This window comes from Hemitrygon akajei, chromosome 23 (genome assembly GCF_048418815.1).
Source record: "Hemitrygon akajei chromosome 23, sHemAka1.3, whole genome shotgun sequence".
Classification (NCBI taxonomy): Eukaryota; Metazoa; Chordata; class Chondrichthyes; order Myliobatiformes; family Dasyatidae; genus Hemitrygon; species Hemitrygon akajei.
Window position 1 is genome coordinate 20570385 of NC_133146.1, and position 27659 is coordinate 20598043.

Below are 27659 nucleotides of genomic sequence, written 5' to 3' on the forward strand. Positions count from 1 at the left end.
GGCATTAACGGAAGTTAGAGAAGTCAATGTTCATGCCATCAGGTTGGAGGCTACCCAGCTGGTATATAAGGTGTTGTTCCTCCAACCTGAGTGTGGCTTCATCTTGACAGTAGAGGAGGCTATGGATAGACATATCAGAATGGGAATGGGACGTGGAATTAAAATGTGTGGCCACTGGGAGATCCTGCTTTTTCTGGCGGACCGAGCGTAGGTGTTCAGTGAAACGGTCTCCCAGTCTGCGTCGGGTCTCACCAATATATAAAAGGCCGCACCGGGAGCACTGCTGCATTCCACCAGCATTTTGTGTGTGTTGCTTGAATTTCCAGCATCTGCAGATTACCTCATGTTTGCCTTTCAAATTTGCAAGCGTCCTTGATGACATACCAATTTTCCTCAAACTTCTGATGGAATATAGCCACTGTCATGCTTTTGTAATTACACTAATATGTTGAAGCCTGGATAGATCCTCAGAGATGTTGACGCCCACAAACTTGAAACTGCTCACCCTTACCTCTTCTGATCCCTTGATGTGTGTTTTCTCATCTTGGTCTTTCTTTGGTCTTGCTGACATTGGGTGCAAGGTTGTTGCTGCAATACCCTCAACCAGCTGATCTACCTCACTCCTGTACGCCTCCTCATTACCATATGAAATTCTGCAATAGTTGTGTCACTGGCAAATTTATAGATAGTGCTTGATTTCTGTCTAGCTACACAATCGTGGGTATAGAGAGACTAGAGCAGTGGGCTAAGCAAGCATCCTTGAGATGCACCAGTGTTGACTGTCAGCGAGAATATGTTATTTCTGATCTACACAGTGTTCTCCAAATGAGGAAATCCAGGATCCAGCTTTCTGAGTAGAACTGAGCATATGATTGTGTTGAATCTGAGTTTATTACATTAATTAGCAGCCTGAAGCATTACTATTGTCCAGGTGAGGCAAGGATGACTGGAGAGCCAATGAGATTGCATCCCCGCTGTAGACCTAGTGTGACGATTTGAAAATTGCATCGGGTCCAGGTCCTTTCTTATGCAGTTATTGCGGCAGGACACCACCAGGTGGGAGTGTTGTCCATAAGGGATCTGTCATTGCGGCAGGACACCACCAGGTGGGAGTGTTGTCCATAAGGGATCTGTCATTGCGACAGGACACCACCAGGTGGGAGTGTTGTCCATAAGGGGGTGTCATTGTGGCAGGACACCACCAGGTGGGAGTGTTGTCCATAAGGGGGTGTCATTGTGGCAGGACACCACCAGGTGGAAGTGTTGCCTACGAGGGAGCTGTCATTATGGCAGCACACCACCAGGTGTCAGTATTGTCCACAACAGAACACAACCAGGTAGGAATGTGTCCAGAGAGGACCTGTCATTATGGCAGGACAGCACAGGGTGGGAGTGTTGTCCACAAGGGACCTATCAGAATAGAGCAATGAGCCTTCACAGATCCTTCAGGTGTGCTAGAGTTGTTTGCCAACAAGGAGATGTTATTTCTAATTCGCACAGACTATGTTTACCCGGTGTGGAAGTCCAGGATCCAGTTGCAGCAGAAGGTGCAGAGGCACATGTTCCAGAAATTTTTGATTAGAATTGAGGGTAGAATGCTGAGCTTCCTGCATTGAGTAGTCAATAAACAGCAGCCTGATTACTATTGTCCAGGTGATACAAGGCCGAGTGGAGAGCAGTGAGATCGTATCTGCTGTTGACCTGTTGTGGCAACAGGCAAATTGCATGGGGTCCAGGTCCTTGCTTGGGTAGTCATTCCGTTAAGAAACGTGAGAGTGTTGTCCACGGGGGCATCTGTCATTGGGGCAGAAAACCACCAGGTGGGAGTGTTGTCCACATGCTGGTGTGTCTTTGCTACAATACACCATACCTCCACCATTTCCTCTGACCTCCCCCTCTGAGGCAGAATGTTCTGTCCTTAGCAAGGGCCTAACCTTTGACCCCTTCACCTGGACTTCAGTGAGTTCCATGCCTGTCACAATGCCAAGCTTTTGTCCGTCACCTCCATCTCTTTGGCAGGCATTCTCCACCCCACACTGATGACCCCTTCTTTCGTTCCCAACTCTCCTCCTTCCTTGGACTGATTCTCTGCCTACTCTGAATCTTTTCATCTCTAATTGCCGAGGAGACATCAATGGGCTCAACTTCAGCACTCTTCTCTCTCTTTGAGCCTTACCCCCTCTGAATGCCCTGCTCTCTCTTTGAGCCTTACCCCCTCTGAATGCCCTGCTCTCTCTTTGAGCCTTACCCCCTCTGAATGCCCTGCTCTCTCTTTGAGCCTTACCCCCTCTGAATGCCCTGCTCTCTCTTTGAGCCTTACCCCCTCTGAATGCCCTGCTCTCCACTCTTTGAGCCTTACCCCCTCTGAATGCCCTGCTCTCCTCTCTTTGAGCCTTACCCCCTCTGAATGCCCTGCTCTCTCTCTTTGAGCCTTACCCCCTCTGAATGCCCTGCTCTCCTCTCTTTGAGCCTTACCCACTCTGAATGCCCTGCTCTCCTCTCTTTGAGCCTTACCCCCTCTGAATGCCCTGCTCTCCTCTCTTTGAGCCTTACCCCCTCTGAATGCCCTGCTCTCCACTCTTTCTGCACCAGTCCCAACCCCATCATCAAACCCATAGACAAAAGGGAACCTGTTGCAGTATGGCAGACTCACCTCTACCTTGCTGAGGCCAACTGGCAACTGTTAGACATCTCCGCTTACTTGAAAAGGACCTCACCCAGGATCATCAAGACACTTTCTCTGACACCATTGCAAGCTTCATCAAATCTCGAGAACTCGCGTCTACTGCCATCAAAATCATAGTCCCCCTACTCCTCTTTGCTTGTTTCTGATTGGCACAGGTTGCTACTAGCCAAGATCCATAAACCTGACAGTCTGGGCAGGCCCATTATCTCCTCCAGCTTCTGCCCCACTGAACTCTTGTCCGCATACCTCGACTCTATCCTATCCTCCTCGGTTTTGCCCCGGCCCACCTACATCTGTGACACTTCATATGCTCTGGATCTCAACAACGTGATCGCTTCATTTTCACCAGGGATATTTAATCCATATACATTTCTATCCCCCATTAAGAAGGCCTTAAAGCTCTCTGCTCTTTCTCAATAAAGACACAACATGACCAATTCCCCTGTACCGTCGCACTCCTCTATCTGCCAGAGCTGCCCTCACCCTCACCAATTGCTCCTTTGGCTCCTCCTACTTCCCCAGACTCAAGGGGTAGCCATGGGCTCCCACACGGGCCCCAGCAACGCCAACCTTTTTGTTGGCTCTGTGGAACCGTCCAGGTTCTAAGCCTTCCCCAGTAATGCTCCCCAACTCTTTCTGCGTTACGTACATCGATGACTGCACTGGTGTGCTTCATGCACCCCTGCTGAGCTCATCAACTTCCACCCTGCCCTTAAATTCACTTGGTCCATTTCGGGCACCTCTCTCCTCTTTCTCAATCTCTCTGTCTCCATTTCTGGAGAAAATCTGCCTACCAATATCTTCCATAAACCTACCGATTCCCATGATTATCTTGACTATACATATTCCCACCCTGTCTCCTGTAAATATACTATTCCTTTTTCTCAGTTCCTTTGTCTCCACTGTATCTGTTCCTAGGCTGAGGCTTTCCTTTCCAGGACATCAGAGATGTACGTCTTCTTCAAAGAGTGGTGTTTCCCTTCCTCCACCTTTGATGCTGTCCTTGCCCACATCTCCTCCGTTTCCCTGTCATCCACCCTCCTACCATCTTAACAGTTAACAGTGATAGAGTTCCTCTTGTCGTTACCTACCACCCCATGAGCCTCCGCATCTATTGCATCACTCTCCACAACTTCTGCCATGTTCAATGGGACCCGACCACCAAACACACCTTTACCTCCCACCCCCCACACACACTCCACTTTCCACAGGTATCACTCCGTCTGTGATTCCCTTGCTAATTTGTCCTTTCCCACTAATCTCCCTCTTGGTACACATCCCTGCCGTGACAGAAATAGAAAACCTACAGCACAATACGGGCCCTTCGGCTCACAAAGTTGTGCTGAACATGTCCCTACCTTAGAAGTTACTAGGCTTACCCATAGCCCTCTATTTTTCTAAGCTCCATGTGCCTATCCAGGAGTCTCTTCAAAGACCCTATCATATCCGCCTCCACCACCGTTGCCGGCAGCCCATTCCACGCACTCACCACTCTCTGAATAAAAAACTTACTCCTGACATCTCCTCTGTACCTGCTCCCCAGCACCTTCAACCTGTGTCCTCTTGTGACAACCATTTCAGCCCTGGGAAAAAGCCTCTGACTATCCACACTACCAATGCCTCTCATCTTATACATCTCTATCAGGTCACTTCTCATCCTCTGTCACTCCAATGAGAAAAGGCCGAGTTCACTCAACCAATTCTCATAAGGCACACTCCCCAATCCAGGCAACATCCTTGTAAATCTCCTCTGCACCCTTTCTATGGCTTCCACATCCTTCCTGTAGTGAGGTGACCAGAACTGAGCACAGCCACAGTAAGACACAACACCTGGTCATTGGGAGGAGGGGTGGTCATTTTCCGCCTCGAAACAAGCGTAGAAGTTGTTGAGCGCATCTGGGAGGGAGGCATCACCCGCACAGTCAGGTGATGCTGTCCTGTAGTTGGTGATGTCCTGGATGCCCTTCCACATGCGCCACGTGTCGCCGCTGTCCTAGAAGTGGCTGTGGATACGTTGGGCGTGTGCCCACTTTGCCCCTCTGATGGCTCGGGACAGTTTGGCCCTCGCTGTTGTTAGGGCTGCCTTGTCGCCTGCTCTGAAGGCGGAGTCGCGGGTCCTCAGCAGCGCACGCACCTCCGTGGTCATCCATAGCTCCTGGATTTAAGAAGGATTTTAGATATAAGTATACCCTTTGAACCTAGTCATTTAATTTTAGGCAACCTCCCGCAATCTGCATTAGAGATGAATAAATTATACATGTTAAGAGTCTTGATTCTGATTGCTCATAAAATGATAACTGTCAGCTGGCCTAAATCTCACCCACCCACTTTGGAACTATGGAGACAGAGACTGAAAGGAGTGAACTGTGTGGAAAATATCACTGCCAGTTTACAACCGAAAATGGACTCTTACTTGGAAAGATGGAACTCTGTTACAGTGTAGCTGGCACAGTGAGAGGCCCATACAGGGGCCTGCTAAAATGTAGAACTTGAGCTGATTTACTGAGGACTGTGATTTTATTTAAAATAGATGTAAATCTACATTGAGGGGTGATGTGGAACATGTGTGTTTGTGTTTGTATGTCCGTGCTTTTTGTTTCTTTTTTCTCTTGCTCCGACTCTCTCCTACCCCTGGTATTGTTAATACAGGTATTTACCATTCTGCAGTGAACTGTAGACTGATAGCCGATGCTTATTTGTAGATATGTGTTTGTTCAATAGTTCAAAAAAAGTTGAATGGTGACATACACACTAGAAGAAGCTGTTTTTTGTTCGGGTACTGAATAACCCCACAAACCACCACAGCTTTCTTTCCATCTGAACCATTGCATTCCCGACTGGATTTACTGCGCCCAGAGCCGGAAAAACAAGCAAGAGACAAGGAAAGTGCGGCACTATTCAAATGCAGAACATCGGAACTTTGAGGTGGCAGATCCAGTTGATGTTCACCCCGAACCCTGGGAGCTGAAGGAGAAGTTGTGGTGAGAGAGACTCAGAAAGCTACGTCAGCACCTGAGGATGGTTCTGGAAGCTGCCGACTTCAGGAGACTGCCAAGTGAAGAATGAGCTGCTGGACAAGGCGGGAGAATCCAGACAGCACTCGATCCTGGGGTTTCTCGATTCTGCCGATCAGAACGGACCAGAAAACCGGTTTCTGCTGGTTTCGCCTAAAAACTTACAGGAGGGCAGATGCCCTATACACTGGGTTTATTGGTGACATCACGAGATTGGGCGCTTTTGCAGGCTTGTCCATCTACCAACTAACGTTTGTCCTAGTAATCCTGTGCGTGCGAACGTGTTCATTGTTTCTGGGTGACTGAGTGAAGCTGATCTATTCGGCCACACCAGCCACGATAAACGGTCTGTTCCGACCTCCGGGGTTTTCCGTAATTTTAGCACCCTGAATGGGTGCAGGCTCACTCCGGCATGATGTTACTTCTACAATCTCTCAGCTGGTTTCTGCCCTGACCCACATTTCCCCCACAGGACACCCAAAGGGAAAACACTTTTAGCTGCCTCTGAAGTATCCCTAAAATTAAAATCCAACTCTTGTCCTGCTCTCTCCCGAGCTCAAGTCATTTTCCTGAGCATCCGTGTGTCCGGTCACTGGGGTCAAACAGTTCCAACTAGATTCTCTTATCCATTTATCCATCTATTTGTGGGTTCCAGTTCTAAATTATCTCATTGTAATGTAGATCCATTCACCCTTTGGAACGCAAAAGCAGTTGTGTATTCTCCTTTCCTCTGGTAACATTTATATAACTCATCTATTGGGTCCCTGCTGTTTTTATCATAACAGTCAGTCTCACTTTCTGTAACTCCTCATTTGTTCTGTAATCAAAACCTCTTTTATATTCATTCCTTACCAGTTGACACGTGTTTCAGTGTATTGGCTCTGTGTCACCTGATGACCTTCAACACCTTATTGGCTCAGGTCCTCAGCAGTAACCACGAAGAGGAATAAACAGTCGATGTTTCGGGCCAAGGCTCTTCACCAACGTCTGAACTGCTTAGATGCTGCCTGACCTGCTGAGTTCCTTCACCGCTTTGTGTTCCCAGCATCTGAAAATCTCCTGTGTTTTATAATGTAACTGAGTTGGACTTGGACATCTGTGTATATCGAGTATTGCTTGTGGGAGCTTGCTGTGTTAAAGTAGCTGCTAAGTTTTCTACATCAATACATTGGCTATTTTTGACGAATGTGGCGGGAAACCAGTGCTTTCAGACACTTTGACGTAAATAAGGACTGGTGTGTTGAGTTCATTTTAGTCAAGTGCAGACCATTTCATTACCGAGGGAGTTCAATATAATTGTGTTGGTAGCTATATATCCACCACCCCCCCCACCCACTAATGTCGGCGAGGCGCTGTGTGAGTTCTACACTCCAACAGTGACTTTCAAACCAAACACCCGATGGTTGGGGTGATTGTCTCTGGTGACCATGTGAACCTAAAACAGTGCCGCTTAAATTCCACCAGCAGTTTGGTTTCGCTACCAGAGGTGAAAATACACAAGACGTGGTTTACACTAGCATGCCACGTGCATATAAGACAGCTCCCTGATCCCACGCTGGGCTCTCGGATCACTTACCTGTTATGCTAATTCTAACATATAAATCACAGCTTAAACTGGCCGAGCAGGCTCTAAAGGTGGCGAAATCCTGGCCTGAGGGAGCAATCTTGGCGTTGCAGGACTGTTTTGAAAATGTGAAATGAAGAATGTTCAGGGAGGCTGTTACCTATGGCAACCACGTTAACATCGATGAATATGCGGATTCTGTGGCCAGCTACGCAGAGAAGTGTATTTAGGATGAGGGCAAATCTGAAACTACGGTTTACTGAAGATCCATTCACAGCTGAGGAATCGTGATGCTGCCTTTAGATGGGGGGGGACGTGACAGCTCTCAGGGAAGCAAGTACCGTGCTTTCCCGCTCCATCAGGAGGGCAAAATGGAAGCATTCTCAGAGAATTCTTAGAGATTGGTTGGTATGACGTTGTGGACATCACTGGGTCCTGGCTTAAAGAAGGTCATAATTAGGAGCTTAATATCAAAGGATATACTTTGTATCGAAAGGACAGGCAGGAAGGCATAGGCAGTGGTGTGGCTCTGTTGGTAAGAGATGGAATCACATCTTTAGAAAGAGGTGACATGGGGTCTGAGAATGTTGAATCTTTGTGGGCGGAGTAAACAAAACATAGGTAAAGCTACAGTTTCTCGTACAAATGGAGAGTACAATTGTTCAATCGAAACCCAGTGTATTATGCCTAAACAATGGGATGAGGGAGGATCTGACTACTATAGACTGGGAACACAGTCTACATGGTGGGACAGTTGAGGAACTGTGGAAGACTTTCAAAGAGATTTTTTGTGGTGCTCAACAAAAGAATATTCCAGTTAAAAGCAAGGACAGTGAGGGTGGGGAGAGCCAGCCTTGGATAACTAAGGAAATAAAAGAAGGCATCAAACTAAAAGCTCGTGCGTACAAAGTCGCCAAGGGTAGTGGGAAACTGTAAGACTGGGGAAACTTTAAAAAGCAACAAAGAACCACTAAGTGAGCAATAAAGAAAGGGGAGCTGATTATGAAAATAAACTAGAACAAAATATAAAAATGAATAGTAAAAGATTTTATAATTACATAAAGCGGAAAAGGGTGGCTAAAGTGAATGTAGGTCCCTTGGAGGACGAGAAGGGGGAATTGGTATTGGGTAATGAGGTTTTGAATGACTGTTTTCTGTCGGTCTGCACAGCAGAGGACACTTCTAACATGCCAAAGAGAGATGTTATGGATGTGATGGGAGGTGAGGACCTCCATACCATAGCTGTCACTAATGAGATAGTGCTGAGCAAACTTGTTGGCCTGTAGATAGATACGTCCCCTGGTCCTGATGGAATGCATCCCAGGGTACTGAAAGAAATGGCAGAAGTGTAGAAGAGTGATAATTTACCAAAATTTTCTGGACACTAGGCAGGTCCCAGTGGATTGGAAGATGGCGAATGTCACGCCACAGTTCAAAAAAGGATGTAGGCAAAAGGCGGGAAGCTATAGGCCAGTTAGTTTAACATCTGTAGTTGGGAAAATGCTTGAAGCTATCATTAAAGAAGAAATAGCAAGACATCTGGAAAGAAATGGATCCATCAGGCAGATGCAGCCTGGATTCAGCAAAGACAGGTCCTGTTTGACAAACCTACTGCAGTTCTTAGAGGATATAATCAGCACAGTGGATAGAGGAGAAAAGATGTTCATTACCTACTTGAATTTCCAGAAGGCAGTCAGTAAGGTGCCATATAACAGTCTTATCCATAAAATAAGGATGCATGGAGTTGGGGATGATGTATTAGCATGGACAGAGGATTGGCTAACTAATAGAAAGCAGAGAGTTGAGATACATGGGTGTTACTCTGGTTGGCAATCAGTGGTGAGCGGTGTGCCACAGGGGTCAGTGCTGGGCCCACAACTGTTCACGATATACATTAATGATCTGGGAGAGGGGACCGAGTGCAGTTTATCTAAGTTTGCTGACGATACTAAATTGAGTAGAAAGGCAAATTATACAGAGGTGCAGAGAGATATAGATAGGTTATGTGGATGGGCAAGGGTCTGGCAGATGGAGTACAATATTGGTAAATGCGAGGTCATCCACTTTGGAAGGAAAAATGGAAGATCAGATTATTATTAAGTGGTAAAAAAATGGCAGCATGCTGCTGTGCAGAGGGACTTGGGAGTGCTTGTGCATAAATCACAAAAAGGTTGGTTTGCAGATGCAGCAGGCTATCAAGAAGGCAAATGGGATGTTGGCCTTCACTGCTCGAGGGATTGAATTCAAGAGCAGGGAGGTTATGCTGCAACTGTACAGGGTACTGGTGAGGCTGCAGCTGGAGTACTGCATGCAGTTCTGGTCTCCATACTTGAGGAAGGATACCCTGGCTTTGGAGACGGTGCAGAGGAGGTTCACCAGGTTGATTCCAGAGATGAGGGGGTTAGACTATGAGGAGAGGTTGAGTTGCCTGCGACTGTACTCACTGGAATTTAGAAGAATGAGAGGAGATCTTATAGAAACATATAAAATTATGAAAGGGATAGGTAAGGTAGAGGCAGGAAAGTTGTTTCCACTGATAGGTGAAATTAGAACTAGGGGATTCAGGGGAGTAGAATTAGGACAAAGATGAGGAGGAACTGATTTCCCCAGACGGTGCTGAATCAGTGGAATTCCCTGCCCAATGAAGCAGTGGAGGCCACCTCAGTAAATATATTTAAGACAAGGTCGGATAGATTTTTGCATGGTAGGGGAAATTAAGAGTTATGGGGAAAAAGCAGGTAGGTGGAGATGAGTCCATGGCGAGATCAGCCATGATCAATGGTTATTCAATGGTGGAGCAGGCTCAAAGGGCCAGATGGCCTACTCCTGCTCCTATTTCTTGTATTCTTACATTCCTATATTTTTAAAAAACACTATAGGAATCATATATACTGTAGACCTCCAAATAGTAGCCAAGATGTGGGGTTGAGATTGCAGAGAGCTGGGAAGGGCACGTAATAAGGGTAATGTCACAATTGTAATGAGGGATTCAATGTGCAAGGGGGTGGAAAAATCATGTTGGTGACGGAGTGCAAGAGAGGGAATTTATTTTATGCTTATGAGATGGCTTTTTAAAGCAGCTTGTGCTTGAACTTCTCTTAGACCAGGTTCAAAGGTCAAATTTAATGTCACTGAGATGTATACAATATACATCCTGAAATGTTTTTTCTTCGCAAACATCCATGAAAACAGAAGTGCCCCAAGGTATGAACAACAGTTAAACGTGAGAATCCCACCAGCTTCCCCTTCCCACGCATAAGCGGCAGCAAGCAACGATCCCCTCTCCCCGCAAGCATCGGCACCACCGAGCACGCAGCCTGGGCAACGCAATAGCAAAGACACAGACTTGCGGTTAACCCAAAGACTTCGCATTTCATCCGGCATTCCACATATCACAGGTTCTCTCTCTCCTTAATAGGGCAGAGGGAGGTGTCTCCATTTTCCCAGCGAGCAGAAAGACATAACAAAGAACTCAGGAGGCCAGGCAGCATCTGTAGGGAGAAGCGCTGTTGACGTTTCGGGCCGAGACCCTTCGTCAGGACCAACTGAAAGGAGAGATACTAAGAGATTTGAAAGTAGTGGGGGGAGGGGGAAATGCGAAATGATAGGAGAAGACCGGAGGGGGTGGGATGAAGCTAAGAGCTGGAAAGGTGATTGGCAAAAGGGATACAGAGCTGGAGAAGGGAAAGGATCATGGGATGGGAGGCCTCGGGAGAAAGAAAGCGGGGGGGAGCACCAGAGGGAGATGGAGAACAGGCAGAGTGATGGGCAGAGAGAGAGAAAAAAAACAAACAGCTAAATATGTCAGGGATGGGGTAAGAAGGGAGGAGGGGCATTATCGGAAATTAGAGAAGTCCAGCATCAGCATTTTTCCTCGTGTTTGCTAACAAACAACTTGCTGGTTTACAATGTTAAAAGCTGGTTTTGTTGCTTTTATCGAGCTCTGTGCCTGAAGTTTGCAAAGATCCTAGGTCTTCAGGCGCAGAACAGTAGATTTTCCAACTCACCCAACGACACACGGGTCTCCGGCCGTGACACTGACCCTCGATCCTCCCGTCTCCAGAGTCCCGAGATCTTAAGCTTCCAAACACGAGCTTGGCTCTCAGGGTGAAACCTTGGTGTGCCAAACAACAGCCAGTCCTGAAACCCCGAGAGCGGGTCCCATTCCCACAACCTCAATGGTAAGTCAGCGTGTAACTCCAGGTCAGGGTCTTCAAAAGAACCCTGAAAGGGAAAAATAAAGATATTAAAGATGGAAATAGAGCTGTTTCCGAAGATGCAAGCAAAGGAGTCATCGTTTAGCGCCACCTTAACTCCACCTCTGTCTCCAGTGATGTGTAATAATCCAGATTGTTTTCGGGAGCTTAAAGTAAAGGAACCCTTAGGAGGCAGTGATTATAATATGATTGAATTCATACTGCAGTTTGAGAGGGAGAAGCACATGTCACATGTATTAGTATCGCAATGGAATAACAGAAATTATAGATGCATGAGAGAGGAGCTTGTCCAGGTGGATTGGAGGGGAATACCGATGACAGCAAAACAAAGGTGGCTGAGGTTTCTGGGAATTGTTCACAGGGCACAGGATAGATATGTCCCACAGAAGAAATTCTCGAATGGCAGGAGTAGGCAACCGTGGCTGACAAGGGAAGTTAAAGACAGCATGAAAGCCAAGGAAGGGCATATAATGTAGCAAAAGTGGGTGGGAAGTTGGATGGTTTGGAAGTTTTTAAAATCCAACGAAAGGAAACTAAAAAAAGCCATAAGAAGGGAAAAGATGAAATATGAAGGCAGACTGGCCAATAATATAAAGCAGGGTACCAAAAAATGTTTTAAGATATATAAAGAGTAAAAGGCAGGTGAGAATTGATATTGGACCATTGGTAAATGATGTTGGTGAGATAGTAATGGGGGACAAGTAAATGGCAGATGAACTAAATGAGTATTCTGCATCAGTCTTCACTGTGGAAGACACTAGCAGTGTGCCAGAAGTCCATGAGTGTCAGGGAGCAGGAGTGAGTGCCATGGCTATTGCAAAGGAAAAAGTGCCAGGCAGACTGAAAGGTCTTAAGGTGGATAAGTAATATGGACTACATCCCAGAGTTCTGAGAGATGTTGCAGAACAGATGGCAGATGCATTCCAGAGGACAGGAAAATTGCAAATGTCACCCCACTCTTTAAGAATGGAGGAAGACAGAAAAAGGTAAATTATAATAAAGTTAGCCTCACCTCAATGGTTAGGTAAGTGTTGGAAACCATTGATAAGGTTGACGATTCGGGGAACTTGGAGACTAATGATAAAAATAAGTCAAAGTCAACATAGTTTCTGTAAAGGGAAATCTTGCCTGATAAACCCGTTACAAGTTCTTCGCAGAAGTAACAAGTAGAGTGGACAAAGGAGAGGCAGTGGGTGTCATTTACTTCGATTTTCAGAAGGCATTTGATAAGGTGACACAAATGAGGCTGCTTAACAAGATAAAATCCTATGGCATTACAGGAAAGATACTGTTATGGATAGAGGAATGGCTGACAGGCAGGAGGCAGCGAGTGGGAATAAAGGGGGCCTATTCTGGTTGGCTGCCAGTGACTAGTGGTGTTCCTCAGGGGTCAGTATTGGGACCGCTAATTTTCACATTGTCAGTGAATTAGATAATGGAGTCGATGGCTTTGTGGCAAAGTTTGCAGATGATATGAAGATAGGTGGAGGGGAAGGTAGTGTTGAGGGAACAATGTAATTACAGAAGGACTTAGACAAATTGGAAGAATGGGCAAAAATGTGGCAGATAGAATACAGTGTTGGGAAATGTACGATAATACATTTTGGTAAAAGTAACAAAAGTGCAGATTATTATCCAAATGGAGAGAATATTCAAACATCAGAGGTGCAGAGGGACTTAGGAGTCCTTGTGCAAAACCCTCAGAAGGTTAATTTACAGGTTGAGTCTGTGGTAAAGAAGGCAACTACAATGTTGGCATTTATTTCAAGGGGAATAGAATATAAATACAAGGAGATAGTACTTGGATTTTATAAGACACGAGTCAGGCTGCACTTGGAGTATTGTCAACAGTTTTGGACCCCATATCTCAGAAAGGACGTGTTTTCTTTGGAGAGAGTCCAGAGGAGGTTCACGTGGGTGATTCAGAGAATGAGGGGGTTAACATATGAGGAGCATTTGGCAGCTTTCGCCTTCGCTCACTGGAATTTAGAAGAATTCAGAGGGATCTCATTGAAACTTACCAAATGTTGGAAGGACTAGATAAGGGGTATGTGGATAGGATGTTTCCTATGGAACTAGAACTAGAGGGCACAGCCTCAAAATTGAGGGGCGATCCTTTAGAACAGAGGTAAGGAGGATTTTTTTAGCCAGAATGTAGTGAATCTGTGGAATGCTCTGCCACAGACAGCTGTGGAGGCCAAGACCATGGGCATATTTAAAGCGAAAATTTACAGTTACTTGACTGATCAGGGTATCAAAGGTCATGGCGAGAAGGCAGTTGTATGTGGGTGAGTGGGATCCGGGATCAGCCATGATGAAATAGCAGAGCACAGTCGATGGGCTGAATGGCCCAATTCAGCTCCCATGTCTTATGGTCTAATAGTCAATAAACAATTTCTGAGATACTAGAGACACGAGGCGCATGTGGCAGGGAATTCGGAAGATTACAGACTACAAGTCCACGCTGCGCTTCATCGACTAGGACGCCTCGCTGCCCGACAGGCTGAATGTCTTTTACTCCTGGTTTGATGCGCAGAGCAAAGTGCTGGCGAGGAAGGCACCCGTTCCCCCAGGGGAGCAAACATTCCGTGAGGTTGATCCTGGCCAGGGTCACCCAGGCAAATCTGCGGGGCTCAATAAAATACCAAGTCGGGTTCTGAAAGACCATGCAGCCCGGCTCAATCAGCTGCTGACAGATCTATTCAACATCCATTGTCCCTTCGGCCTCCAAGCGGCAACCATCATTCCACTGCCAAAGAAGGCGACAGTAATGACTATCGTCCTGTGCCATTAATAGCAACCATTTTGAAATGCTTTGAGCGGCTGGTCATGGGTCTTTCTCCCCGCTACACTGAGCCCTTTCCTGTTCACTTATCGCTTGAATCGATCCCGTGACCATACCTTAGCCTCTGCCCTCCAGTCTGTCCTGTCCCACCTGGAAAATGGGGCCTCATTTGCCAGGTTGCTGTTTATGGACTACAGCTCGGCATTTAAAACTATAATACCCCAGAAACTGGTGGGGACACTGTTCTCGCTGGGTCTCAACGCCTCCCTCTGCAACAGGTCCTAGACTTCTTAACGGAAAGGCCATGTTTAGTGCTCTAGACTCCAGTCCCATTACGCTGCGCACTGGCGCTCTCCGGGGCTGTGTGCTCAGCCCGCTGCTGTTCCTACCGCTGACCGTGTTACGGGATCCAGCTCAAACAGTATGCGGATGACACAACCGTGGTAGGCCTCAGCAGCAACGATGATGAGCCGGAGTACGGAGAGGAAGTGGAGAGGCTGGTAGACAGACGTGAAAACAGTTTAAGTCTGAACGTGGAGAAGATGAAGGAAATGATCGTGGACGTTAGGAAGGTGCAGATGAACCACCCCGCCCCCGCGCATACATGGCCCCTTCATAGTGGGAGTTCGCATCACGGGCGACCCCACCTGGTCCCTCAATATAACCTCTCCTTCTGATATGGGGGCAGTCGAGCATTGGGCCGGAAGTCCCTACAAAGGACTGTGAGGACGGCCGAGGGGATCACGGGGATCTCCCTACCACCCACCGGGGACATTTATCAGGAGCTCTGCTTACGCAGGGCCCTTAATGTTATCAAGTATCCCACCCATCCATCCAGCATCCTCTTTGACTTTCTACCATCAGGCAGGAGACTCCGATGCACAAAGACAAGAACAGTCAGAGTGGAAACAACTTCTTCCTTCGGGACATTAGGCTTCAGAACTCCCTGCCGCATCGCATTCGAAGTGTCACTGGAGAATTTGTATTGCATCTTACGATACTTAATTTATGCTCTTTACTTTGGTTATCTATGCGTAATTAATTTGCGTAATGGATATAATCAATGCTGATACTATTGTATTTCTATGTTATATTGCCTGTCCTGTTGTACGTACTATTTATTACGAATTACTATAAATTGCACATTGCACGTTTAGACGGAGACGTAAAGATTTTTACTCCTCGTGTATATGAAGGATGTAAGTAATAAAGTCAATTCAATTCTTACTTTCCTGAATTATTGTAAGTTATACGTGTGTTGTGTGTAATACTGTGTTTTACACCCTGGTCCGGAGAAACATTGTCTCGTTTGACGGCAAATAATGTGGCAAGTATTTGGTCCATAATGACAGATGCGGAAGCTCTTTAACTCAATAACAGCTTTATTGTGATGGACACAAAACAGACCGGGCACCATGACCCGGAGAGTGAACTCAGCCAGTCTCACGCCGACGGGGGAGGTGACCATCACACACCCTGATTAGGGTGACCCACAAATACACAAACAAATAACTGTATAACCCAAGCTAAAATGTAACAATAAACGAAATGGAACTTCCCACCATAATCCCATAAAAGCATTTTGACACAAGAACAACAAACAGTACAGGTAATTAGAAATGCAGGGGCGGGCTTTCGACCACGCCCCCACTCAGAATATCACAATATGTATATAGTTAAAGGACAATAAACTTAATTGATTTGACTTAACTTAATGGCACCTCGCTTACCCGGAAACCTTCGCGATTCAGAAATCGCCTTCGGTGACCTAGCGATCAAATGCGCAGGCGTGAAGACGGAACCCGAAAATCGCGCAGGCGTGAAGACGGAACCCGAAAATCGCGCAGGCGTGAAGACGGAACCCGAAAATCGCGCAGGCGTGAAGACGGAACCCGAAAATCGCGCAGGCGTAAAGACGGATCCCGAAAATTGTGCAGGCGTGAAGACGGAACCCGAAAATCGCGCAGGCGTGAAGACGGAAACCGAAAATCGCGCAGGCGTGAAGACAGAGCCGGAGAATCGCGCATGCGCTTACTGGACAAAAGGCTCGAGCACCAGCAGCCCCAGGTAGGAAAGGGTTTAACAGCTCCAGCGTCTCTACCGCGTCCGGGGGACCATCGCTGAGAGCTCGGATACAAGGTGGCCTGGTACACCGGTCCTTTCCCCCTCTCTCAGCCTCATGATCCGTAGCCTGGCCCCAGGGAGTTTTCTACTGATGAGCGAAGGTGCCGGCGCCACTTCGGCGTATGCCCATCACCGGGACCGTGAGCGACAGAGGCAGCCATGGGTGACACTTCCAGCACTTTCCCCGTAAGTCGTGTTTGGAATCACAGGCGGAGGGAATAGGAGCCGAGCTCCAGCTACCTAAATCGAAGGATTAGGAACTCGGAACAAACATACGGTTCCAATGTAATCTCAGATGAAGAGTCTATCTCCCAGTTTATGAAAATGTCAGCTGGTCTGCATGGGGGAAGATAGACAACATTCTTCCATCAACTTTAGTTCTTGAGAAAACCACCTTTGTTTTACCTGCTCTTGTTCTAGACCCTTCTACCTGTCAGAACACGTACCATTCTCTCTGGTTATATAATGATACAAACACTTTTGCCCTAGGTAACGAGTAATCTATAGAGTTCTCATCACAAAATTGCCACACTCCAATAAAAAAGACTAGAGCTCCCCCCCCGCTATCAATGAGTTCACCATTGTAAATCACATGGGGGAGGGGTCAGAGTTATTAGAACGTTTCCAGGAGCAGCCGTGTGATATCATGTGCTCTTTCTAGCTGTGGGCATGACCACAACTTGAAATAATACTACTGGAGAATCAGAATCAGGTTTAATATCACTGGCACATGTCGTGAAATGTGTTAGCTTTGCAGCAGCAGGACAATGCATACATGATAATAGAGAAAAAAGACTGCATTACTATATATATTAATTAAATAAGTAGTGCAGAAAATAGGAAATAAAAAAAGTAGTAAGGTAGTGTTTGTGGGTTCAATGTCCATTTACATATTGGATGGCAGAGGGGAAGAAGCTGTTCCTGAATCACAGAGTATTTGTCTTCAGGTTTCTGTATCTCTTTCCTGATGGTACCATTGAGAAGAGTCAAGTCAAGTCACTTTTTATTGTCATTTCGACCATAACTGCTGGTACAGTACACAGTAAAAACAAGATGTTTTTCAGGACCATGGTGCTACATGAAACAGTACAAAAACTACACTGAACTACATAAAACACAAAAAACTACACTAGACTACAGACCTACCCAGGTCTGCATAAAGTGCGCAAAACAGGGCAGGCATTATAATAAACAAGACAGTAGCACAGTAGAGGGCAGTAAGTTGGTGTCAATCCAGGCTCTGGGTATTGAGGAGTCTGTTGGCTTGGGGGAAGAAACTGTTACATGGTTTGGTGGTGAGAGCCCGAATGCTTCTGTGCCTTTTGCCAGATGGCAGGAGGCAGAAGAGTTTGTATGAGGGGTGCGTGAGGTCCTTCATAATGCTGTTTGCTTTGCGGGTCAGCGTGTGGTGTAAATGTAATGGCGGCATGTCCTGTGTGCTCTGGGTCACTGAAGATGTCCTGGATACTGGATACTACGGAAGGTAGTGCCCATGATGGAGCTGAGTAATTTTACAATAGTCTGCAGTTTACTTCATCCCTGTACAGCAGCCCCCTCATATCAGACGGTGATGCAACCAATTCATGACACATCTGTAGAAATTTGCAAGCGTTTTTGGTGATATACCAGAAATCTCAAACCACTAAGGAAATATAAATTGCTGTCTTGCCTTCTTTATAGCTGCATCAATATGTTGGGTCCAGGTTAGGTCCTCAAAGATATTGACACCAAGGAAATTGGGATTGCTTGCTCTCTCTAGTTTTGATCCCTCTATAAAGATTGGTTTGTGTTCCCTCATCTTATACTTTCTGAAGTCCACAGTCGGTTCTTTGGTCTTACTGACGTTGAGTGCAAAGTAGTTGCTGCGACACTACTTAACTAGCCGGTATATCTCACCCCCATACACCCTTTCATCACCATCTGGGATTCTGCCAACGGTTGTATCGTCAGCAAATTTATAGATGGTATTTGAGCTGGGCCTAGCCACACAGTCATGTGTATATAGAGAGTAGAGCAGTGGGCTAAGCACACACCCCTGAGGTGGGCCAGTGAGAGACAAATTGAGTCAAGTCACAGTTTAATGATGGACAGAAAAGGCCCGTTCTGATGCAGACAGGAAGATAGTTAGAGAACTGAGTGTCTGAGCCATGCCCAGTCAGAAGATGAGGAATTGTTCTTCCAGCTTGGGTTGAACCTCGCTGTAACAGTGTGATGTGAGGGCTCACCACAAAGATTAAAATGATCTCATCTGAACTGTTACCCTTCACCCACTGATATCTTGTTAATCCTTTTACAGGTGAGAAATGGCCAAGAATTTGTGTATGGGAATCTCAAACACAACAACGCGTCTGATTATTTAAGGAGTGGCCATTTATTTCCTTTGTAACACCCATACATCTGTTGTTGATCCTTGAAATTTTCCCAGCTGAAAATGTGCCTTGTGTCTGAAATGAAGTTATCTGTTGTAACTCAGGGAAATCCACTGGAACCAGGGTGTTGAGAACACACCAGCAATTGTTCACTGCCGATCAGTTCTTTACACACACTGATTGAGCAACGGACTCGCTACATCTGACATCTGACTCGATGAATCGCCAGAGAACTGACAACTGGCTGATATCATTCATCTTCTCACAGTGTGGGAAGGGATTCACTCACTCAGCTGAACCACACTGAGGGGCGAAGCCATCCACCTGCTCTGTGTGTGAGTTGGGATCGATTCAGTCATCCAGCCTGGAGGTATATCAGCAAGTTCACACCATAGTGCGATTGTTTGCCTGTTCTGACTGCGGGGAGTGATTCATTTTGCCATCCAAGCTAAAGATGCATCAGAAAATTCACACCGGGGAGAGGCCGTTCATCTGCTCCGTGTGTGGGAAGAGGTTCACTCGGTCATCTGAACTGCAGACACACGAGCGAGTTCACACCGGGGAGAGGCCATTCATCTGCTCTGAATGTGGGAAGGGATTCACTCAGTCATCTCACCTACAAACACACCAGTCAGTTCACACTGGGGAGAGGCCATTCATCTGCTCAGACTGTGGGAAGAGATTCACTCAGTCATCTCATCTACAGAAACACCAGTCAGTTCACAATGGGGAAAAACCATTCACCTGCTCAGACTGTGGGAAGGGATTCACTTGGTCATCTGACCTATTGGTACACCGGTCAGTTCACACTGGGGAGATGCCATTGACCTGCTCAGATTGTGGGAAGGGATTCATGTGGCCATTTCAACTAAAGGTACATCGGCGAGTTCACACAGGGGAGAGGCCGTTCACCTGCTCGGACTGTGGGAAGGGATTCACTCGGTCATCTCAACTGAAAGTACATCAGCGAGTTCACACAGGGGAGAGGCCGTTCACCTGCTCGGACTGTGGGAAGGGATTCACTCGGCCATCTCAACTGAAGGTACATCAGCGAGTTCACACAGGGGAGAAGCCGTTCACCTGCTCAGACTGTGGGAAGGGATTCACTCAGTCATCCAACCTACTAAGACACCAGTCAGTTCACACTGGGAAGAAGCCATTCATCTGCTCAGACTGTGGGAAGGGATTCACTCAGTCATCCCACCTACTGGCACACCAGTCTGTTCACACTGGGGAGAGGCCGTTCATCTGCTCAGACTGTGGGAAGGGATTCACTCTGTCAGCTCAGCTGAAGGAGCATCAGCGAGTTCACACTGGAGAGAGGCCGTTCACCTGCTCAGACTGTGGGAAGGGGTTCAGTCGGTCATCTGACCTACTGGCACACCAGTCAGTTCACTCTGGGGAGAGGCCGTTCCCCTGTTCAGATTGTGGGAAGCGATTTCCTCGTTCATTTCAACTGAAGCTACATCAACGAGTTCACACTGGGGAGAGGCCATTCACCTGCTCGGACTGTGGGAAGGGATTCACTCGGTCATCTCAACTGAAGCTACACCAGCGAGTTCACACTGGGGAGAGGCCGTTCACCTGTTCAGATTGTGGGAAAGGGTTCACTCAGTCATCTCACCTACTGACACACCAGTCCATTCACACTGGGGAGAGGCCGTTCACCTGCTCAGATTGTGGGAAAGGGTTCACTCAGTCATCTCACCTACTGGCACACCAGTCCATTCACACTGGGGAGAGGCCATTCACCTGTTCAGATTGTGGGAAAGGGTTCACTCAGTCATCTCACCTACTGACACACCAGTCCATTCACACTGGGGAGAGGCCGTTCACCTGTTCAGATTGTGGGAAAGGGTTCACTCAGTCATCTCACCTAGTGGCACACCAGTCCATTCACACTGGGGAGAGGCCATTCACCTGTTCAGATTGTGGGAAAGGGTTCACTCAGTCATCTCACCTACTGACACACCAGTCCATTCACACTGGGGAGAGGCCGTTCATCTGCTCAGACTGTGGGAAAGGGTTCACTCAGTCATCTTACCTACTGGCACACCAGTCCATTCACACTGGGGAGAGGCCGTTCACCTGCTCAGATTGTGGGAAGGGATTCATTCGGTTATCCCACCTTGTGACGCACTACCGAGTTCACACTGGATAAAAAGTTGAAATAAGCTGCATGTTGGACATTTAACCATCTTGGTTGCTGAATCCAGAGGCAAGTTCACGAGTGACTGTTGGTGTCGAACTCTGTAATTATTGGTGCTGCTCATCACACCCAGTTCTGGGCATGGGAGAGAGGGATGGTTTCTTCCACTGTTGTTTATCTTGAATGGGACTGGAGTTTAATGTTCTGAATCTGAGACTAATAAATCAGTTCTATTTTAAACTCTGTCTCAGGTACCTAGTGAATCTACAACACACCCAGTGTAGAGTAGGAAGTCAACTTAGTCCAACTGGTCCCTGCCTGTTTTTCTGTTCCATGGCAGTCCTTTTAAATCCATCCCTGCGGTTCACCTCTCGCTCTCCAAACAGTCACCACTCTGTGGCTAAAGAGGTTTCCCTTGAATTTCCTGCATGACTTTCTGCAGATTGAAGATAATGAACTGACTGCAGGTATTTATGGCATGCTCTTTTGTCCCTCAAATCTATAGGACATTGGTAGTTAACCTCCTTATTCCCTGCTCGTTTCAAGGCTATGGGCTATTTTTACTGTCTCAGCTGGGTTGTTAGAAGACACTACTGTCTGAAAGTGGAATAGAGAACCAGTTGTTGGACGTTTAATGGATGAGGGTCAGAAACCAGAGATGGGTCAGCATGGGGTGAGTTTGGGACTCTGGACAGTGGTAGGGGTATGAGCATATGATGAGGAGGGGGGAAACAGAGCAGGGGCTGTGGCAATGAATGGCAAATAGCAACATTTGTCAGGTGATTGACAGAGAAAAATATTAGGTTGATAAGGGTGGAGCAGTAGGCTAAGCTTGCATTCTTGAGGTGTATCAGTGAACTGTCTGTAAGGAGGAGGTGTTAATGTCTGGAGTGAGTGTTGAACCCATAGCTCTCCATCTCAGAGACAGACATTTTCCAGCTGTCTGAGAAGAGCGGATAAGTCCCCCGACGTGAACTGATGAGTCTGTTTCCATATACACAGATCACTGCCAAATGTTGACCCAGTACTGAGCTGGCAGAGGCATATCCACAAGCACTTGTTGTCTGCCACGTGTATTCATAGCTCGGTGTCCATCGCTAAAATAGTGGGATTTATCCTGTGGAAATCCATCATCCAACATCCCCTCCATGTCTGTATAAAGGGCAGTTGATTTAAATATCCAGGGGACTGGATTAGAATGTTATTGTGATGGCCTTAATTGAAGAGATGTGGGAGAAGATGTTGTGGATCATAAGCACAGGCTAGTTCTAGTTGGTGCGAGTGAGCTATTCCTGTATGGTCAGCTTTGTTTACCACATTATAAATTCCTTGCCTATTAAACTTGAAGTACAGTGAAAGCAGTATTAAAACTGCTGTAGACAAGTGTCTCTGCACAAAATCATTCACCGTCTTCCCCAATCAGAAGTCCTGGATGAACCATGAGATCTGAAATCTGCTAAGAGCCAGATCAAAGGCTTTCAAGTCTAGTGACCAAAAAAGTTACAAAAGGTCCAGGCTCAACCTCCGCAAACCCATCTCATGGGCAAAGTGGCAATTCCAGACCAGACGGATCAATGATGGACGCTCGACATTCGTTGCAGGGCTTGAATACTCTCTCCTTTTATAACATTAAATCATCGGCTGGTGAGACTGCCACACTCATGGTTCAACATGTGTTCAGGCTCCATGGCTTTCCTCAAGACTTAGTGTCTGATCGTGGACCACAGTTCACTTCCCACTTTTGGAAGGCTTTCTGTTCTCTTGTAGGAGCCACAGCCAGCCTCTCGTCTGCTTCCACCCCCAGTCTAATGGCCAGACTGAGAGAGTGAACCAGGAGTTGGAGACAACCCTGCGCTGTCTTGCGTCTTCCAACCCCACGTCCTGGAGCTCCCAACTGGTTTGGGCAGAAATCGCCCACAATAACCTCCAGTCGTCCTCCACCGGTATGTCCCCCTTTGAATGCCAGGGGATTCCAGCCCCCGCTCTTCCCTGATCAGGAGATCGACGTAGGAGTTCCTGCTGCTGAACAGCTGATCCAGCGCTACAAGCGCACCCGGAAACGAGCCAGGGCTTCTCTGCCGTGCGCCCTGAAACAGCATTCCCGGCAGGCTGATCGGCTCCGTCAACAGGTAAGGCCATTCAAGCCAGGGGAGGAGGTCTGGTCGTCATCAAGAGATCTTCCCCTGAAAGTCGAGAACTGGAAATTGGCACCGCGCTACGTGGGACCGTTTATAATGGAAAAGGCTGTCAAACAAGGTGTCCTATAGATTGCCTCTGCCAGCATCACTGAAGATCCACTCAGTATTCCATATTTTCCAGCTCAAGTCCGTTACTACCTCTGCCCTGGCCGCAGTCACCACACCTCCCCCTCCTCCCCGCCTGGTAGATGGTTCCCTTGTCTATACTGTGTGGCGCCTCCTGGCATCTCACAGGGTACATGGTAAGGTCCAGTACCTTGTGAACTGGGTAGGGTATGGCCCAGAAGAATGTACTTGGAACCCGGCGAAGGACATCTTGAACAAGTTGCTGATTTAGGACTTCCAGCGGACACAGGTCTGTGGCGCCTCAGGGGCTATGCCGGGGGGCGGGCCAGTCACAATCACGGATTCGGCAGCGCAGTAGATACGGCAATTGCACTTGTGAATTTGCACGTGTCAGGTAATTATTATTTAATCGTGTTAAATACTTGTAGTGCTTGTCAAGGCTTGGACAGAGCACAGCAAAACGCTTTGCTGCTGTTTGCATTCGGCCTTCTTTGAGAAATTGGACTTTCAAGTTAACTGACTCTGAAGACTAGCGGTATTCATTTAATGTTTAGATGTTCTTTTCACCCACAGTGTAGGCTTCGTTTTCCTTTTGAGAGTTTTAGTTAACGGCCCTGCTTGGCCTAGCCTTTACTAATTTATTTTCCCTTTAACACTGTTCGTATTAAAGTCTGATCTATCGACCCGCTTCAGTGTCTCTCACTCCGCACGGGCCACATCTGAACTTGGTAACACTCTTTTACTCTTTATAGATCTGGGGGAAAACTTTCTGTATCCTCTTTCATATTATTGGCTAGCTTGCCTTCATAGTTAAATCTTTCATTGTTTTCTTAGTTTCCTTTGGTTGGCTTTTAAAAGCTTCCCAATCCTCTACCACTATTGTTTTACTATATCATATGCCCTGTCTTTTGCTTTCATGCTCTTGGATTTCCCTTGTCAGCCAGGGTCGCTTCATCCTCCGTTTAGAATACTCCTCCTTTGGGGTGAATCTACCCTGCAACTTTTGAATTGCTCATAGAAACTCTAGCCATTGCTGTTTTGCTGTCATCCCTGCTAATGTCCCTTCCCAATCACTTTGACAAGCTCTGCCCTCATACCTCTGTAGTTCCCTTGACTCCACTGTAATCCTTTATACACCTGACTTAAGCTTCTCCCTCTCAAACTGCAGGGTGAATTCTATCATATTATGATCACTGCCTCTGAAGGATTCCTTTATCTTGAGCTCCCTAATCAAATCAGGTTCACTACACAATACCAGATCCAGAACTGCCTTTTCCCCTAGTGGGCTCAACCACAATCTATTCTAAAAAACCATCTCATGGGCATTCTACAAATTCTCTCTCTTGGGATTCAGCACCAAACTGATTTTCCCGATCTAGATGCACATTGAAATCCCTGTGACTATCGTAATATTGCCCTTGTTGCGTGCATTTTCTATCTTGCGTTGTAATTTGTACTCCACAACCTGGCTGCTGTTTGGAGGCCTGCATATAACTCCCTTTTTACCCTTGCATTTCTTAACTCTACCCACAAGAATTCTACATCTTCCAATCCTATGTCACCTCCTTCTAAGGATTTGGTTTCATTTTTTATCAAAAGTGACACACCACTCTCTTTGCTCACCTGCATGTCCTGACACAATGTTAAGCTCCCAACTGTGATCTTCCAGCCATGACTCAATGATATTCTTAATGTCAAATATGCCAATTTCTAACTGCACTACAAGATCATCTATCTTATTTCATGTACTATGTTCAGAGAAATATAACACCTTCAGTCCTATATTCATCACCCTTTTCAATTTTATCTATGTTATTGCAAGTTAAATTCTTATTACTTTCCAAACTTTAAAGGTTCTAAGTTCAGGTGGAGTTGGGAAGCTAGTGCTGATTGATAGGCTGTGAGAGGTTTTTGGGTGACAAAGCTATGCACTGTATATGCTAAAACGTGGTTCTGAGTTTGGATAATGTTGAGGCTGTTTCTCGTAACTAATTTTAAACCAGGGATGTAGGAAGGTCAAAGAAATTTTCAGAATTCAAAATTATTAGCAATCTGTTAAAAGTAGGAGAAAATTGTGATTGAGGAAAATTATGTTTGTTCCTCTGGCATCTCGAATTAGAAGAATGAGGACAAAGTCTTGCTTAGTTTAGAGCCAAGGCTGGTTGTTTGTTTGTTCCTCAGGGAAATGGACAACATTCACTGTAACGTTCACAGGAAAAAATATCAGTTAAATGTAAACACAATTTTTAGAAGAAAGAATATAATTTGAGGAAATCACTGCGGCACCCTGAAATGCATTTAAATAAAGTTGTTTACAATAAGCTGCAACATGGTTTTCTTAGGGAATCTAACACTGTTTCTTCCAAAGCACTGATTCAACAAATCTGCGAATGTTGTGATATATTTGCCACTAACTTTGTTAGCTTAAGCTATAAATTGAAATGAATGTTATCAAGCATTTCAGCACTAGGAAGTACTCAGTATAAAGTTGTTTGCGACAAGGAGCTACATGGTTTTATTATGGATAGTAGTAAATTGTATGCTGTTCACTCAAACACTACTCTGCCCAATCAGGATATTATGCAAACACAGGAAATTCTGCAAATGCTGGCGATCCAGAGCAACACGCACAAAATGCTGGAGGAACTCAGTAGGCCAGACTGTATCTATAGAAAAGAGTAGAGTCAATGTTTCAGACTGCAGCCCTTCATCAGGACTGGAAAAGGAGTTGAGAAGTCAGAGCAAGAAGGTGAGGGGAGGAGAGAAGTACAAGGTTGAGAGGTGATAGGTGAAACCCGAAGAGGGGGAGTAAAGAGCTGGGAAGTTGATTGGTGGAAAGGGTAAAGGGCTGGAGAATGGGGAATCTGATAGGAGAGGATAGAAGACAATGGAAGAAAGGGAAGGGGGAGGAGCACCAGAGGAAGGTGATGGTCAGGTAGGGAAAAAGGTGAGAGAGGGAAACGGGAATGGGGAATGGTGAGGGGGGGGCAATTATCGGAATTTTGTATGTTATTTTGCAAACGCATTTGGCTCTGCCTTCTCCAGCTTCTGACATACAATCAAATAAATACTGCCAGGCAATGCAGCTCCCTGATAAACATAAAATAATGTTGCTTGCAACTAGTTACCACATGGTCTTATAATAGATATTGGCAATTGAATACAATTTCTTCCAAAATGCTGATTCAGCCAGTCTGGAAAATTTACAATACATTCGGCTCTAAGTTTTCAAGCTGAACTTACACCATGAAATAAATGTTATCAAACATTTCAGCACCAGGAACTACACAATAAAGCTGTTTGCAACAAACTTCTACATGCTCTTATTATAGAAAATGGCAATTGTATGCTGCTTGCTCAGAAAAAACTGGATCAAGATGGCAACAAGTCGAGTTGCAGGTCCCACTCCAGCTTCAGCTAATGGTGTAATTGCTCATCTTTACGTCTTTCTTATAATCGCAAGATGCTGATGCATACCATGAATGAGTTGCTGGATAGCGCAGCTGGGGCTTATTCCATACCACGTTGCCACGTGGTACAGGCGCCCAGGGGAGAAGGCCTTGGAAGTGGTGCACAGGGAAATGGAAGCACAGAAGGCACACTGGTGTTTGTACGAAGCTAAAGGGAAAACCCTACAGGCCAGCTTTCCTCTCGATTGTGCTTTCAAACATTCGATTGCTAGAAAATAAACTAGATTGTCTGCGAGTGCAACTAAATCTACGTGAGATGAAGAACTGTCATCCTGACAGAAATGTGGTTCCAGGATATCACCTCTGTAGTGCCATCCTACTAGAGTTTTATCTGCAACTATGTATCTACATTAATAAGTAATGGCGTGTGAACGCTTCAGAAATAACAACCCTCTGTGCTTCCCTCTCCCCCCCATCCTCCTCCTACACACACACGCTTATGGAGGCAAAACATACTTCCCTTCCCATGTAAAAGTGAACTGCTTGTGGGAGCTATGACTTAAAGGGATGAGGAGAAAGGCATCAACCAGATCATTCATGAAATACCAGTGTTTATCCTCCTTCCCTTCGATGTCATCCACAATGGTTACTACATCAGGTACAGCAATGGTCAGGGATGGAGCACAGTTATTCAGCTGTTTGAAATCAAAGGTCATCTGCCAAGTTTTGTCTCCCTTTCATAATGGCCATACCAACCTATAGGGATGTAGCTGGCTGGATTACTCCCTTCCATAACAGGGCATCTACGGTTTCCCCGATTTCCTTTGTGCCTCCTGGAATTTGATACTGTTTAATGTTTACCACCGTGGTTGGAGGGGGAATCACCAGAGGCTTCCATTGGGCCAATCTGACCAAAAGTATCGTAAGCTATCCCGAAAATGAAGCACCTCCTGATTAGAGTTGAGAGTTAATACTTAGAACGTATTGATTCCTAATTGCCTGTTCAAATTCAGAAATGGCTTGCCCATGCCAGATGGAGGGTAGTAGTTAAAGGGATTTACTCTAACTGGAGATCTG

General features: G+C 46.3%; 1 protein-coding gene and 1 long non-coding RNA gene across 3 annotated transcripts; one reads left to right on the forward strand and one right to left on the reverse strand.

Moving 5' to 3' along the window:
* Positions 1 to 16096, reverse strand: LOC140715237 (uncharacterized). Its single transcript, XR_012096088.1, has 3 exons — positions 15997 to 16096; positions 11272 to 11488; positions 1 to 4841 (listed from the first exon to the last, which is right to left on the reverse strand). It is a non-coding gene; the product is annotated as an uncharacterized lncRNA (long non-coding RNA).
* Positions 16097 to 16281: 185 nt separating this feature from the next.
* Positions 16282 to 21233, forward strand: LOC140715238 (uncharacterized). Of its 2 annotated transcripts, none has more exons than XM_073027138.1 (2): positions 16282 to 16333; positions 18687 to 21233. In XM_073027138.1, the coding sequence occupies exon 2, from the start codon at positions 19214 to 19216 to the stop codon at positions 20918 to 20920; it is 1707 nt and encodes a 568-aa protein (XP_072883239.1). In that variant the 5' UTR covers positions 16282 to 16333; positions 18687 to 19213; the 3' UTR covers positions 20921 to 21233. The 2 variants fall into 2 exon arrangements, with proteins under 2 accessions (XP_072883239.1, XP_072883238.1); XM_073027137.1 differs by lacking the exon at positions 16282 to 16333 and adding an exon at positions 16343 to 16576.
* The last annotated feature ends 6426 nt before the right edge of the window (positions 21234 to 27659 follow it).

Bases quoted from the DNA above. Each gene is read 5' to 3' on its own strand.
- LOC140715238 (XM_073027138.1), top strand. From the start codon at position 19,214: ATGCATCAGAAAATTCACACCGGGGAGAGGCCGTTCATCTGCTCCGTG.